The sequence below is a fragment of the Aethina tumida genome, chromosome 1 (assembly GCF_024364675.1).
Source record: "Aethina tumida isolate Nest 87 chromosome 1, icAetTumi1.1, whole genome shotgun sequence".
Taxonomy (NCBI): Eukaryota; Metazoa; Arthropoda; class Insecta; order Coleoptera; family Nitidulidae; genus Aethina; species Aethina tumida.
Window position 1 is genome coordinate 49373054 of NC_065435.1, and position 14358 is coordinate 49387411.

General features: G+C 32.7%; 3 protein-coding genes and 1 non-coding gene across 5 annotated transcripts in view; 1 reads left to right on the plus strand and 3 right to left on the minus strand.

Annotated features, from left to right (window-relative positions):
• The window catches only part of LOC109596000 (venom dipeptidyl peptidase 4), a 59545-nt gene that overhangs the window by 23365 nt on the left and 21822 nt on the right, over positions 1-14358 (minus strand). The window contains exons 3-4 of the mRNA XM_020011454.2: positions 10382-10595; positions 6793-6887 (exon numbers count right to left, since the gene is read on the minus strand). Of these exons, the coding sequence (XP_019867013.2) occupies positions 6793-6887; positions 10382-10595 (309 nt within the window). The remainder of the gene's footprint in view (positions 1-6792; positions 6888-10381; positions 10596-14358) is intronic.
• Trnav-cac (transfer RNA valine (anticodon CAC)) lies at positions 499-571 on the minus strand. Its single transcript has one exon. It is a non-coding gene; the product is annotated as a tRNA-Val (tRNA).
• On the plus strand, positions 873-4014 carry LOC126265015 (protein spaetzle-like). Of its 2 annotated transcripts, none has more exons than XM_049965151.1 (2): positions 873-987; positions 2987-4014. In XM_049965151.1, exon 2 carries the CDS (start codon positions 3263-3265, stop codon positions 3914-3916), a length of 654 nt encoding a protein of 217 aa, XP_049821108.1. In that variant the 5' UTR covers positions 873-987; positions 2987-3262; the 3' UTR covers positions 3917-4014. The 2 variants fall into 2 exon arrangements, with proteins under 2 accessions (XP_049821108.1, XP_049821104.1); XM_049965147.1 differs by lacking the exon at positions 873-987 and adding an exon at positions 2633-2713.
• LOC126265014 (protein 60A-like) lies at positions 1018-2357 on the minus strand. The gene has a single exon (XM_049965139.1). It carries the CDS (start codon positions 2306-2308, stop codon positions 1088-1090), a length of 1221 nt encoding a protein of 406 aa, XP_049821096.1. The 5' UTR covers positions 2309-2357; the 3' UTR covers positions 1018-1087.

Sequence of the window (14358 nt, forward strand, 5' to 3'; positions counted from 1 at the left end):
TTACGATAAGATTGGATATTGTTTTTTGACATTTGAATTATCCAGTTATTAAGTTTTTCGAACTCGAACAAATGTTTTCTCATTTAATTGTAAACTCTTAGTAATCTCTTTTTGTTTAACTCGGTCTTGGCAACGATGAATTATAATTTTTCTTACACTTCGACTTCGACCAATAATTAAATAATCGATTTAAATTCATAGAGAGTAAGAGTTGCTTTAATTTTGTCAATTGAAAAATAAAAAAGTTCTATTCATTAATTATTTTTTATTATTTATATCATAAATATATTATTGAACAATATAATAAAAAAGTTTGCTCTCATCCGGATTCGAACCTGGATCCATGGACCTTAAGCTAACACAGAAATAATTAATAATCCTGTGATATGTTTTCAATATATATTTGTAATATACGAGCATTTTTATTTTTATTAATGTTAAAATAAAAAACTATATCAATATTTATGAATTATACTTTGCGAAGAGTGAAAAAAAGATTGTTCCCGCCCGGGTTCGAACCGGGGACCTTCTGCGTGTGAAGCAGACGTGATAACCACTACACTACGGAAACATATACCAAACGTACACTTATTCTTGATCACAATCATAATACTTACAAATAATTAAATAAATTTAATTAATAAAATTAATTATTTTAAATTTTGCACAGAATTATTTTAAGCCTGCTGTTGATTTACTCATCCGTCTGTTATCATTTGATAAAACACACACAAAAGGATAAACCTTCTTGTTTTCGACAGAACTTGCGTCAGATCCATCTTATCTGGACGCCTAATTAAATCTCATTATACATCATAATTAAGCACAGCATCCATTTAAATGAAATGTCACCGAACGTCGCGTCTCCCGCGGCATAGATTCGTGCAGTGAAAGTTGAAGAGTGTCAAGAAAATGGAGCACTACGCTCTAATGCTGACAAGTATCACTTCCAAAGTTGAATTGCGGCGCCAGCCATCGTGTCAGATGGTATGTAAACATGTCGGTATAATCAAATGATATAAATTTAACAGGCGGACACAACATTCTCAAGCAATTAAAACAATCACATAGCGTTCAAAAAATTTATTTATTGACAACCACAACTTTTTACAACCATTTTCTTATACTTTTTCAAAACAACATTTCGTTCATCGATTAAATAGAGAACGGAAATGTTTTGTAAGTTTGTGGGGGCGCAGCACGGTTTTGGAAACCTTCCTGGATTATTGATGTGCATTAAAGTTTGAACAATTGCATGATTGGAGGCGTTCATGTGGTTATGAAGAGGAAAACTGCATTCACCCGAACAGAAGTAGGCTGGATACTGTTCAGGTGCAATGATCCAATCCGACCACTGCAGTTCCTTAAAGCTGACAATTAAGGAGTGTCTCTGACATAATTTGCCAGCACTAATTGCTGGAGGTTCCCGATAAATATCAGCAAAAGTCTTCTTCTTGGTGGTGGGAGCATTTCGTTTATAGCGTCTTTGTGGTTGAATGGTGTTGGTATTTTTTAGAAATGTCACGAGAAAAGGGTGGCTGTCTTCTTTGGTTCTGGAAGTGACGAGTCCTATGAGGTGAGGACTTAATTCACGGTTGGGGGTACTTGGCTTGGAGACAGTTAAATGTATACCTTTGTAAAGACTTGGATACACACTCCAGTTATCCAAATAACTGGTTAAATTGACGCTGAGCCATCCGTTGAAATCATTCGTGGTGTTCATCTGTAAAATGGGAAACATTATCGAGTGTGTACTATTGTCTTCCAACATCACAAGTTGGCTTATGGTGATCAAGAATTTATGTTTAAATTTTCCTGTGCCGTTTTGGAAAATTTTCAGCTCCAGTCCTACTACATCGCTCATACTTGGAAATTCGAACCAAATTTGTTTGCCTTTGGAATGTTGCAAACTCGCATCGTGGTAATTGATACTTTCGAACGTCATAATAGTGTCACTTTCTTCTATTCTCGCTTCTTCTTCCATACTAATGTCCAGATCAGCGTTTCTTCGTTTCCTCCTAGCTGAAGTGTCCTTTTCCTCTTCCATAAGACTCTCATAAACGTTAAGTAAATAATTTCGGGCAGCTCCAGATAAAGGTTTAGATCCAAATTTGTGCGGCCTTTTGGGAAGACCGAATAAGTTCAGCAACTCATCCTCCATTTCCTTTCTTTCATCTACATTCAAGAAATGATCTATTGCTGTTTGCCCGTCTCCATTATCTATATAAATTGCAGGTTTCAATAACGAAAAAACAATATTCGGCATGTTCAGAGTGAGGAGAATAAGCAAAGGTTTGACGGTAAACATCTTGCTGCAAGTAGCAAACTGAAAGTTAAATATCGCAAGCTCTAATGTAGTTTTATACTTGAATTTCGTTTGGATTGTAAGATTTCAGTGAAACATTTTGTTTAAAATTGTATGCATTATACCTGTATTATGAGCAATTATGTGATTAAGACTAATAATCATGTATTAATACCGATAATATAAATTTATTGGTCATTTCAACATAAATATTCGATTATGTATTGTAATTGAAATCATAAATGTATTTTCTGTAATTCGTTATTAATTTCTTAAATTTTGGCCTGGATTGTATATGTAAACAGATAACCTAAAAATGTGTCGGTTGTTTTTAATGTGCATTATTTCTCCAATGGATTATTAATAATTAATCTGTTGTTTATTACTGATTACTTGTATCATGGAAAAGTAAGATTACAATGACTTATTTATTTTTGCTCAAAATTACAATGTTTTATTAATGAAAAGTTTTAATAACACCATTAAATAAACAATGAAAGAGTCCTCATTTAATATAATTTGTTAGATTAACGCCTTTGTAATTTTGTATGTTTATTAGCACTATCTTGCTTAGTAAATTTTGTTGAGAAATGTAATTATACTGCTTCTTTGACACGGTGATTAAATTAATGACATTTATTACTGCTTATCATTGTAATTAATTAAAAATTATTATTTTAGGTACTAAAATATGATGAACACCGCCTTGAAAGATTTTATCCCATAAAATAATATTTTATTTGCAACAACTTTTAACTATTATAAGTAGTTGTAATATTATAACATTATTTTAATCAAATATCAATTGAAATAATAAACTATTATGCACTTTACCTAAATACAATACCGAGATTACCTAGATCCAGCTAATTTAATCACATTATTACATATCATTATTTTACCTCCGATTGTCAATATATAAAGTTGGGAAAAACATTGAAAATTTTAGGCATTAAAATGAGGGGAATTCTCAAATTTTTGGTATTTGCCACGTTCATTACTCGCATGATGCAGCTGCCTAGTGCACCGTCAAATATGTTCAGTCTTCGAATGAACAAAAGCTCACGCGATGCCATCACATTCCCGGAAGAAGACGAAATAATCGCTCCGAGAATCGAAGACCTGACAAAATGCTCCAACGGACGTACATATTGCGAAACCTTCGACAAGTATCCAACCAGTCACGTAAAATACGTGATGCGGGAGAATCCGGTTTACAAAGCTCTCTTCGGCGAAGAGGAAGAGAGCGAATTTATAACTAGAAGAGACGAAGAGGAAACGTTCCTTTGTAAGTCGAAGGTCGAAACCATCTTCCCGAAAGTTGGTAAAAATATCAACAACGAATGGAGGTTCATCATAAATCAAAAGGACGACGGATTTGTGCAGGGTATACGAGTGGAGACCTGCAAATCGGAGGATTTGCCCTGCGACATTATCGGCGAAATGTCCGCCGTTTACGTAACAAAATGCAAACAGAAGTACGTGCGTCGACGGATGTTGTCTTTGACGAACCAAGGTGAACCTGTTCCGGACACGTTCCTTATGCCGTCAGCATGTTGTTGCTCGTACAAAAGTGCATATCATTTCATGTTCAAAGGGGCCCTGGGGTGACGGCGATAAAATAGACAATAGTTTGGACTAGAGAGGCCAAGCGGTACTCTGTTTTTTAATGATAAATTGTATATAATTTATATTATCAATAAAAATAAACTATAAATTAGAATTTTTATTGAAAGATCAATTAAAAGTGTTATAGTATTATAAAAAATGTATAAATTTCGTCTTTCAACTCATTTAAAAAATTAGAATACTATTATATTACAACAAACGAATTATCAAAATAAATTTTAATAAAGAATGTATAAATTAATCAAAATCTATTAGCAACAGAACTTTTAAACTAGTAATAAAACTATTATCAAATTTCTAGAAAAATTAGTAAACAAAATTAATTAAAATAAAAAATCTATTTTGCAACACCAATGCACAGTCTTTATAAGCACGTACGTTGTCTACAAAAAATATGGTCCAAATTTTTAAGAAAATAGAAAAATTAAGGCCCGACATCATCGACCATTCATAATTTCTTGGTCTAACCAGAACTCTGTGCTTGTCTCTAAAATTCCACAGCCATTTTACGGTGCTAAACAACAAATACACTAAGCGTGAACCGAATAAAATGTGTTCAAATTCACAAAATGAGGTTTATAAAATTAGTTCAAAATATGGAATGTTGTGTATTAATTAAAAATATAAATAACAAATAAAAAAATACTGACAGAATGTGCAAATTCATATAATATTACTAGTTATTTAAAATTCAAATTATCCACTCAAAAGTATTTACAATATTTTCAATATTGTATAATTAATTTCGTTCCATAAACTTTGTCTATTACCATCGATCGACCAATATATAAATTATTGAAATTTTTAACATTGAAACATTAAACTAATTATACGATGTAAATAAGAAATAGGTTAAATTAAATAAATTTATTTAAATCCATCAATTACACATACTACAGAATAGAGAAACATTTACAAATAATCAAATAAAAAGTAAGACACATTTGCCAAATTATATTACTATATGATTCCAGTGAGGTCCTACGTGGTTCCTGTTCAGTTCTAAAGCATGTACAAGTTACAGTTTTTATCAATTCGAGTCCGTTGTATGATAATTCTTTTTTAATATTTTGTTCAATTTTCGAAGAAATTTCCTTTATATTCATGAATCTCTTTGTATTTGTTCCACATGTCAAAGTTTTCTTTATAACTGGGTTATTAATATCTTTCTTCTTAAGTGACACGGAAGGTTTTCTGTTGATTCCATTGATTTTAAAATCATTTTTTGGTTTAGCTCCCGTGATTTCAACGTGTTTCTTATCTACTCCATGACCGTTTTTCTTTTCCTTAACTAAATCAACTAGTTTTTTAATACTAATTGTTTTTGTGATATCTTTTGTTTTGATCACTTTGGTCTCTTGATCCTTTTTACAATGTATGTTTTTCTTCTCACTGGCAACATTTGTCCTATTGTTCACTGTTGTACGTGCTATTTTTTTGTGACTAACTCTTAGTTGTCCATTTTGTTGAACACAATCAGGCTGCAGTGGCTGTGTCTTTGCAACACGTTTAATCACTTTTGTGTTTTCCTTGTCCTTTGCACAATTTAAATCCTTTAAAGCCCTTGCCTTATTATTTAGTGCTGTTGGCGTTGTTTTGGGTAGAACCTTTTTAATATTCCTCTGAATATTTTCTTTATCAACTACGACCCTCCGTAGTTTTTGCTTCGCTTTATCATTTGCCAGCCATTTCGGATCTCTAGGGAGAGTGAATGTGTTTTGCCGTTTTTGCTGTTCTTGTAACACTTTGGAAGGTTTTTCCACAATAAACGTATTTCGTCTAACCACCGATCTTTTGTTATCAATTATTTCTGCTTTTGTGTTGTTCACTTGGCCCATCAAAGGTTTGGAGTTACTTGGTTTCGCCACCATTGCGAATAAATTCACAGTGGATTTTGTGGTTAATTCCCCTTTAAATGTTGTCCTTAGATACGTGGTTTTAAATAATTACCTGGTCTTTTAAATATGTAAATGCATACGCTATTATGAAAGTATATTTTTAATTTTATTGCACTTATTATAAAGATTAAATTTTAATGAAATTCCAGTAATATTTTATTATTGAACGATAAAATGTGAAGGGTTTTATATAGACATTAAAACTTCGGCTTTAATTAGCTAATTCTAATAATCAGTCATATCATTTTGTGGCGCTGTCGATTTTATCATGGGAATGAGTTTGTTGCATGATTTCGTGAGATCGATAAAAAATAAAAATTGTGAATATTGTGTCGTGGCATGTGCCTAAATCATGGCATTTATTAAAGATTTAATGAAACATTATTAATAAAATTTGTGAACGCTGAAACGATTTGAATGTCGCAACCGATTGAATTCATTAACATTCATAAAAAACAATTGCATGTATTGTTGTCGACGTTCACCGTGTATCCTTCGAATTTTCCGGAAAATTAGTCTATGCAAATTAATTCGGTCGCTAGGTCCATTACACGCTGAATAATGGTCGAAATTACGAGGCTTAACTGAATTTACACATTGGCTGAGTTAAAGTTTGGGGGTGCTGTTGTGTTCGCAAACTAAATCTATTGTTTCGCCTGAAAAATATTCACTCATAACCTTTCAGGTGTGCTGTAAAAATGAAACGTGACATTTTGTATTACATCTATCAAAATACTTAGGAAATACCACATGAATTGCGTGATCCGTTTAAATTCAAAGAATGAATTAATTTCTGTTAAAAAAAAAAACTCACGAAAGGTTTTGTTCGAATAACAATGGCAAAAGATCATCGCCAGAAGGCATGCCAAATAAGTATATGTTCGGTGGCGCTGCGCTGATGTATAGCTGATTGACACGGAATACCATTACCTCTTGTTTACAACAGAAAAATATACTTACGTATGTTTGGTTAGACATTAGAGTCCTGACGGATAAATTTGATGCATGCAAAATGCTGATACCGCCCCATTGATCCTTGAACACGAGCTCCTCGTCTGAAATGGAAAAATATACAAATAAGGACATAACAAAGGCCACTTAAACTTGTATTCATCTTACTGTTATGTGCGGGTATTTATATATTTTTTCTGAAGTTGCGAAATCGTAACAATAGCAGTAATATGCCTGAATTAGTTCTAAAGGGCACATTTATTACAGAAACTGAAAGTTATGACAAGCTTATCTTATTTTTTGTGACGTTTTGATGCTCCCGATTTACGTTCCCTTTATACGATACTTCCTTTACAGTTGATAAAACGGTCGCCGTTCGTTTGCAGCAACAATAAATTAGTCTCAGACCCCATAAATTCCATTTCGAATTACGAACTAACCGATTGAAAAGTATTCGCGATCGATCCGAATCATCTCGGAGTTCAGTTTCCAAAATAAACAAATAAATTCGTCCCATTAAGTAAAAGGTATCGTCAGACCGATGACGAGGGGGGACGGATAAGGATATCTAAATGTTTGCGTTATTCGAACTTGACTGATTGCAATGCCATCAATAAATTCCTCGGCAAATTCACGATCTTCGGTTAGTAGATGGGCCACTTAATTATGCCGGTTTGTATCGATCAACCCGAACAAACCAATCTTTTATCTAAATTCCCCTTGTAGAAATTGATTTCTTCAATTGCTGAATATTTACTGCGTCGCATATTTTTCCTGCCGGCAATTATGTTGTGCCGCAAAACCATACAGGATTACGACGGAATTTAATCTTTGTGAAATAACGTTCGTTGTACCGGAAATGGTACGATTTATTTTAAATAAAATTTAATTGCGCGAGTGAAACTGCGGATTAAATGTAAAATAAAACTCGAGGATAAACATAAAAGTAAGCAATCACATTAAGGTTCTAGAATTGCTGAAATAATTAATTTCAACATCAAACGCAGCTGTTTCCTTTACATTAAAAAGTTTTTAACTGCACTTTAGAAAAACCAGTGCCAGAATAAAATGTTTTCCAGACTACATGTATTTTTTATACGAATAAAACTTTATGAACAAAATAATGGAATATTATGGGTACTTCACAACATATTTTTTTCACTTAAGTTTTAAAATGCACTTTGCATTTGTTCTCCAGACAAAAAATCCTATGAAATATAATTTATTTGTACTTGAAATGGTGATACACTGAAATGAAATTTGTATTTTTTAAGTAAATGTTAAAAAGCCATAATTATAGTAAATTATTAAAATATATTAAAAATATGATCTGTACTGTTTGAATTGGATGCCAGTACCAATAATGCTTATTGTTGTGTCTACTATGCAACTGGTCAATCTAATTTTATTCTTAAAAAATTACGTTTTTTATTTTTCAGTGGACAAAATTATAACAACTTTTTACTTTGTGGTCTTTCATTGCTCTCTGTGAATTTGAATCTATTATTTACTAGTTATTTTTTGCTTATTATAATTATTTAATCATTGATTGAAGTGAAGCTGTAAGAAAAATTATAATTCAACATTTCCAAATCGAGAGAAACAAGAAGAGATGGCTAAGAGTTTACAGCTAAATAAGTCAATCGTTTTCTGTATTATTAAACAATTTAGAAGAACTGGTCAAGTGGTAGCTACGAAAAAATTTGTCTGAGTTAGAAAAATTTGGATAATTCGAAAGTGAAAAAACAATCCAATATTATCGTCAACTGAAATAAAAGCCAACCTGGAGGAAATGGGATTTGCTGAAATTAGTTCAGGGCTCTAAGAAAAATGTTGGTTTCTACTAAAAATGTGAACGTCCAATTTTGAGATGCTGAGGATTACATGCACTGGATCACAGAATAGTGCAGATGAGTAGTTTTTAGGGACGAGTCTAAATTTAATTATATTATACATAAAAATGATGTTTCTACCTCTATTAAACATCCAGAACAGACAAAAAGTGAAATATGATGGCAGTTCAACGCAACACCCACAAGGCATTAAGATATTTTTATAAAATATGGTACCTATTGAAATAAAAAATGATTAAAATTTAAAGTAAATTGTATCGTCGGATTTTTGTTCTTATTTCTTCATGTCCTTAAGGTATCTTAAAGAAGCGTCTAAAGTTTTGTTTTTCAATTTTTTTAATTTATTTTCTATTTAGTAATTTAACTAAATGTTTAGAATAAATAATTTTAACCAATTAAGCGTGTTTTATAGAGGTGGAATAGGTGGAATAGGCCTGGATGAAGCAGGAATTTCATTTAGAGAAGTAGTGCAGCGTTGGAACAGAAATGTGAGTAGTAATACGATATTGGCAATCATGGAGGGAAGAGGACAGAAGAGGTAGAGCAAGAGGTTCCGGAAGATCCAGAACATTCACAGAGCCACAAGACCGTTCTTTTAAATTATTGGCCCTAAAGGACAGGATGAGTTCATCGCTGATAATTGAATTTTTTGCCAATGAAGGTGGATCAATCGGTATTCGAACTGAACAAACCAACCAATGTAGTGATGATATGGAACGTGGAATAATGAATGAAATCACATTGTGTGTAGTGATGAATCATGCTTTTGTTTGGGTATGCACGATAATCATGTGTTAGTAAGACGAGGACGTGGAGAAAGACGTGATCCTTGCTTTGCTGTGGAGAGTCATATTCTTAACACTATATGGGTTTAATGGTATGGGACGTTATTGCTTATGGTAGTAGGTACTGTGTTTAATATGTTAAACAATAATTTGCTTCCATATGTTGAAGAAGCGATGCTTTTAATAAATGTGTTTCAATATGAAAACGATCTCAAACACAAATTCAAAATTGTGACAGATTAGTTAAGACCACAGCATGGATGTTTTGTCTTGCTCGTCCCAATCTCCAGACATCAACCCACAGGCACTATGGAGAATCACTATTATAGCCAAACTCGACATAAAAATATTACTAATCTAAATGAACTCATCACAGCAATTCAAGGAGCTTGAAGGAATAGAGACTTGTCGTATATTTGGAAAATAGTCGAGTCTAAGCCACGGAGATGGAACAAAATTATAAACAAAAGAGATATTACACGAAGTGTTAATGTTAAATTAAATAAAAGAGCTTTAATCATTAAAAATCCACTTTGTAAATAGAATTTAAAATATATGTAACATTTTACAGAAAAAAGTATAGTAGTTTTTATAATACTGTATAAAAGAACAATAGTAAATTATTTTAAAAGTTCACATTAAATAAAAGGGTTATAGCTGAATAATTAACATTTTAAAAAGTTACTATATTAACGACCACTACTCTAAAAATACAAAACTCCTCAAGTAAGTGCTTATATTTATGACTACGTTTACTAATATTACTTAAATGAGTATTCTTTGACTTGATATTTCCAGTTTCACATTAAGATAAGACATAAAATAATGTATTTAAGTTCACCAATAACAGCCTACGAACACATAGAATTACACCCGTAATCACGGTAGCTTTAACATTAGCCCATAATTGGATTAGGGTTTAGAGCAAGTCGCGTGCACGCATAATTTTACACCTCTTACCTGAGACCCATGTCCCATTAAATCTCAGCGGCTGAAAATCATGGCTGAGTATATCCGCGAGCTTGAATCGCGCACCCTTCACCCTTGGTCCTTCGTCCGGCGGCGTCAGGAGCACCACCGATGTTACAATGAGCGCCAGCACGACCACAATCACCAGGAGCGCAATCAGAATGCCCCGCCAGTTCCTTTGATTCGTGTTGCTCGAGACCAGCTCCTGAAACAGAATTAGAAGTTTACGGGGATTGTTTAAGCCGTTGTGGGACTTGAGTTAGTTCCCCGGGATGTTCTTGAGTGGTACTCGACTAACCTTCGGGGGTCAAGAGTTGCTTTGATGAAATTGAATAGAATAATTGTCCAAAAAGCAGATTAAATTAGACGGAGAATTACATGTCTGACAGTGATAATTAATAATGCGTATTGTGTACGGCAACATCCCTTATGGCGGCGGTTAATTTATTTGAGTGGCAGACATGGTGTATCTCCGCGACTCGCATATGCGTATCTGACTTTATGTCAAGTCCTCCAATTTACAAGAAGGGCGGATAAACATTTCTATTATAGTAATTCGCCTTCCGTCAAATTCTGTTTTATGAGCGATCTTTATTGTGTTGCCGAAGTGTACCAGACTAAAAAAAAACCTTTTAGGGAGACATTCACGAGAATAATCGTTCAGAAACTCATTATTTATAAACCAATTTCTGATATGTCATTTTTTCGTTGCAAACGATCCGCAAGCAGGAGCGTACAAGAAAAACAACCATCCATAATTCAGAAAAGTTTACTGCTTATGCAGCCTGTCTGTAAAGTTGAGGAACAAAACGCGATGGGCTATTTGAACGAGATATACGATATTCGAAAACAAGTGTCGCAAAGGAGAATCGACGACAGGAAGCGACAACATCCCCGGGGAGTATCAACTGGAAACTTGAGATAACGAATGAACGCCGTGAAGTTGTTTGGCCGTGGGTAAACATACGTGGCAAATTACGTGGCGTTAAATATTTCGGCATTTATGCTTTAATGTTAAACGATCGCAGCAACTGAGCATGCATACCTGCAATGTTAATGGCTTTGGAAAAATTCAAGCGGGAAATTTCTATGCAAATAGTATTGCACCTAAGGTAACGGAACTGAGTTATAAGTTGTCTAGATAATATTCATAAATTACAACGCATTTGTTGTGAAGTTTTGTCGCGTTGCATACACTTTTTATCTCTTTATGGCCTTTGGAAATGTTCTCTCACTCGTTATAACTTATAACAGTTTTCCTGAATAAGGTGCATACAATGTGAACACCACTAAATAAATTTTTATTGATTTTTTTGTGTATCCTTAATATCCTTAATAGAGATAAATATTTAATATATGTATTATTAAATTATATTTATATATTTATATATCACATTTTTTAAACTAATAATGGCTTGGACCTCTACGATTAGCCAGTCATTCATGATTCTAATTGGCATTGACTAGTTCAATTTCTTCCTAATATACAGTACCAGTCAAAAGTAAAGCAACAAACATATTTTTAATAAAAACATGTGCAAACAGGATGTTATCAAGAAGAAAATTTTTGTCAAATAGAGTACTTTTTTATTTAATTTTAGTTTATGCATATGGTGGTTAGATGATACTAAGTAAAGTTAGTTAAAAACGGAGGATTGTAAGAGCATCCAAAAGTGATCCGAATAAAACTGTTGAAGATCTTAAGACTAAATATTTACATTGGGGGATTTCTATCAGTACCGTCAAACGTAGGCTAAGACAAAATAATTTACTTCACGGTAGTACTTAGGCTAATCTAAAAAAAGTGAAAAACCGTATTGTTTTCTAATGAAAGTAAATTTAATTTATTTTCATGATATGGAATTCATGAATTAAGTGTCAAAATATTTAAACCTAAGTACACCAAGGAAATAATTATGCATGGGGGTTGAGGAATAATGGTGTTGTTTGTTTTCTGGGTTTAGAATGAGAGCATTTGTAAAAATAAATGGAATGGAAGGCGTTTCAATATTTTCATATCTTTACCAATATTAATTAATAAAGCAACAAATTAATTTTTTTCTTAAAATAAATTTGTTGCTTATAACTGGTGCTGTTCCTCATTCCACCTCTACAAAGGTGTTAAATCTGTAACAAGCCCGAAGATATCCTTAATCATGACAATAAATTTACACAGGAATATTGGAAACACTCCAAAGTATCCTTCACATTAAGAGGTTGGACTTTATCTTGGTGGAAAACTGAATTTGAAGGGTCTTTAGATAAGGCAGTAAATTAAGTTCCACAATTTCCTCTCGGTGGGCCGCCAAATTTCCTTTAATGACAATCATTCCACATCCCAAAACATTCTCAACATCGACGACGGTAACTGGGAACGGTAAGAAAAAGACCGCATTCTATGGTAAACACTTCGCTTATTACGCAAATGGTCAAAGGGATTCCGTAGAGCTAAACTTCTTGTTATTCGTTTATCGCTCGACGCCTTCCTGAACCTATTGGACGTTGTTTTCGAACACTTCAGCAATTCCAGACTCAGGTTCCTCAGACAAACGAGTCCTGCCTCTTTTAAGCAAATAATCTAATTCCGATCAAATTAATTTACATGACAAAAATTTGTATGCCTTTGTACTCACATGGGCAAGTGTACATACCAAATTATGTTACTTTTGGGCCTCTGGATTTATGTGTTTTATATTCTATGTCATTGAGTATATTTTACCAAATTTATTATATTCACAATATTATTATAACAAATTTAATTTATTGGCCGTTTAAGTTAAATTTAACTTTTTAATTAAAAAATCATTTTTTTATATTAAATCCACTTATTTATTGAGTGATAAAATCGACAAAATTTATCCACTCTTCTCTTTTTATCCACTCGTTTGGTCATACACATGAACACACAGTTACATTTTTTGCCGAAATAATTCACCATATGGAACGTATGATGTAGTTTAAAAAAAAATTGATATTTTAAACCAATATAACCGATTTATCCGCATCGCGACATGGAAGTAAAACAAAACGTAAATAGGATTCAGTAAATTATCACTAAATGTCAGTCACTAAACATAGGGACAGTCGCGCTGACCTTTATGTTAATTGAAATTTTAAATTTGTCATTTTAAATGAGATTTTCGTGTTGGTGTTGTTTTAATGGATTTTCAATGCTGTTGTGCTTTACAATGTCTGTTTTAATAAATCAATTTCTCTCCGGTTTCATATTTTTTCAACATTCAACAGTTTTGTGAAATAACTTGATGTTTTATAAATAAATATAAATATAAATAAATGTATTTCCCAACTTTTTCCCAGTAAATTTATAATAATGAGTCACCATAGGGTGAACATAAACAGTAAATGAATGAACTCTAAAGCCGAAAAAATCAACTTAAAGCTAAGAAAATAAAAAGGGGAATTGTAGATAACATAAATTCGCCATGTGAAACTAATATCAAGGCGTTCCTTGAGAATGGGTTAAAAAGAGAGGCAACTTATTCTATTTGCATAACATAACCAACCCCAAAATTTCTTCATATAAATCTGTATCATTTTAAACGCAATATAAATGAGTGACCAAAGTTCTACTACATTTATAGTCTTATGAATGAATGAACGTGAATTGTGAAGAGGATTACAAACCTGAAAGCACTTAAATGATTAAATACGAAATACTAACGGAAAAACTGCGGAAGCTTGTGGCTTATGCATATATTCAAGAGTAAATCATCCTCTTTGCTTTGAGTGCCTACTCCTTTTAGTACAATTATGGTTACTCGAAAAACTGATTAGATATTGTTGGAGTCACGTGAAAATAAATGAACAAGGCGCAAAATCCCACAGTTTAATTAAAAATTTTGTTTTAATTCGCATCGTTTCTTGTTATTTGGAATAATAGATGACACACAAAAAATAATGATTGTTTTTACTTATCATTGTAAACATAAAGAAACCCTTCGGAATTA

Excerpts from the sequence above, each read along its gene's own strand:
- LOC126265014 (XM_049965139.1), bottom strand. The coding sequence starts at position 2,308 with ATGTTTACCGTCAAACCTTTGCTTATTCTCCTCACTCTGAACATGCCG.
- LOC126265015 (XM_049965151.1), top strand. The coding sequence starts at position 3,263 with ATGAGGGGAATTCTCAAATTTTTGGTATTTGCCACGTTCATTACTCGC.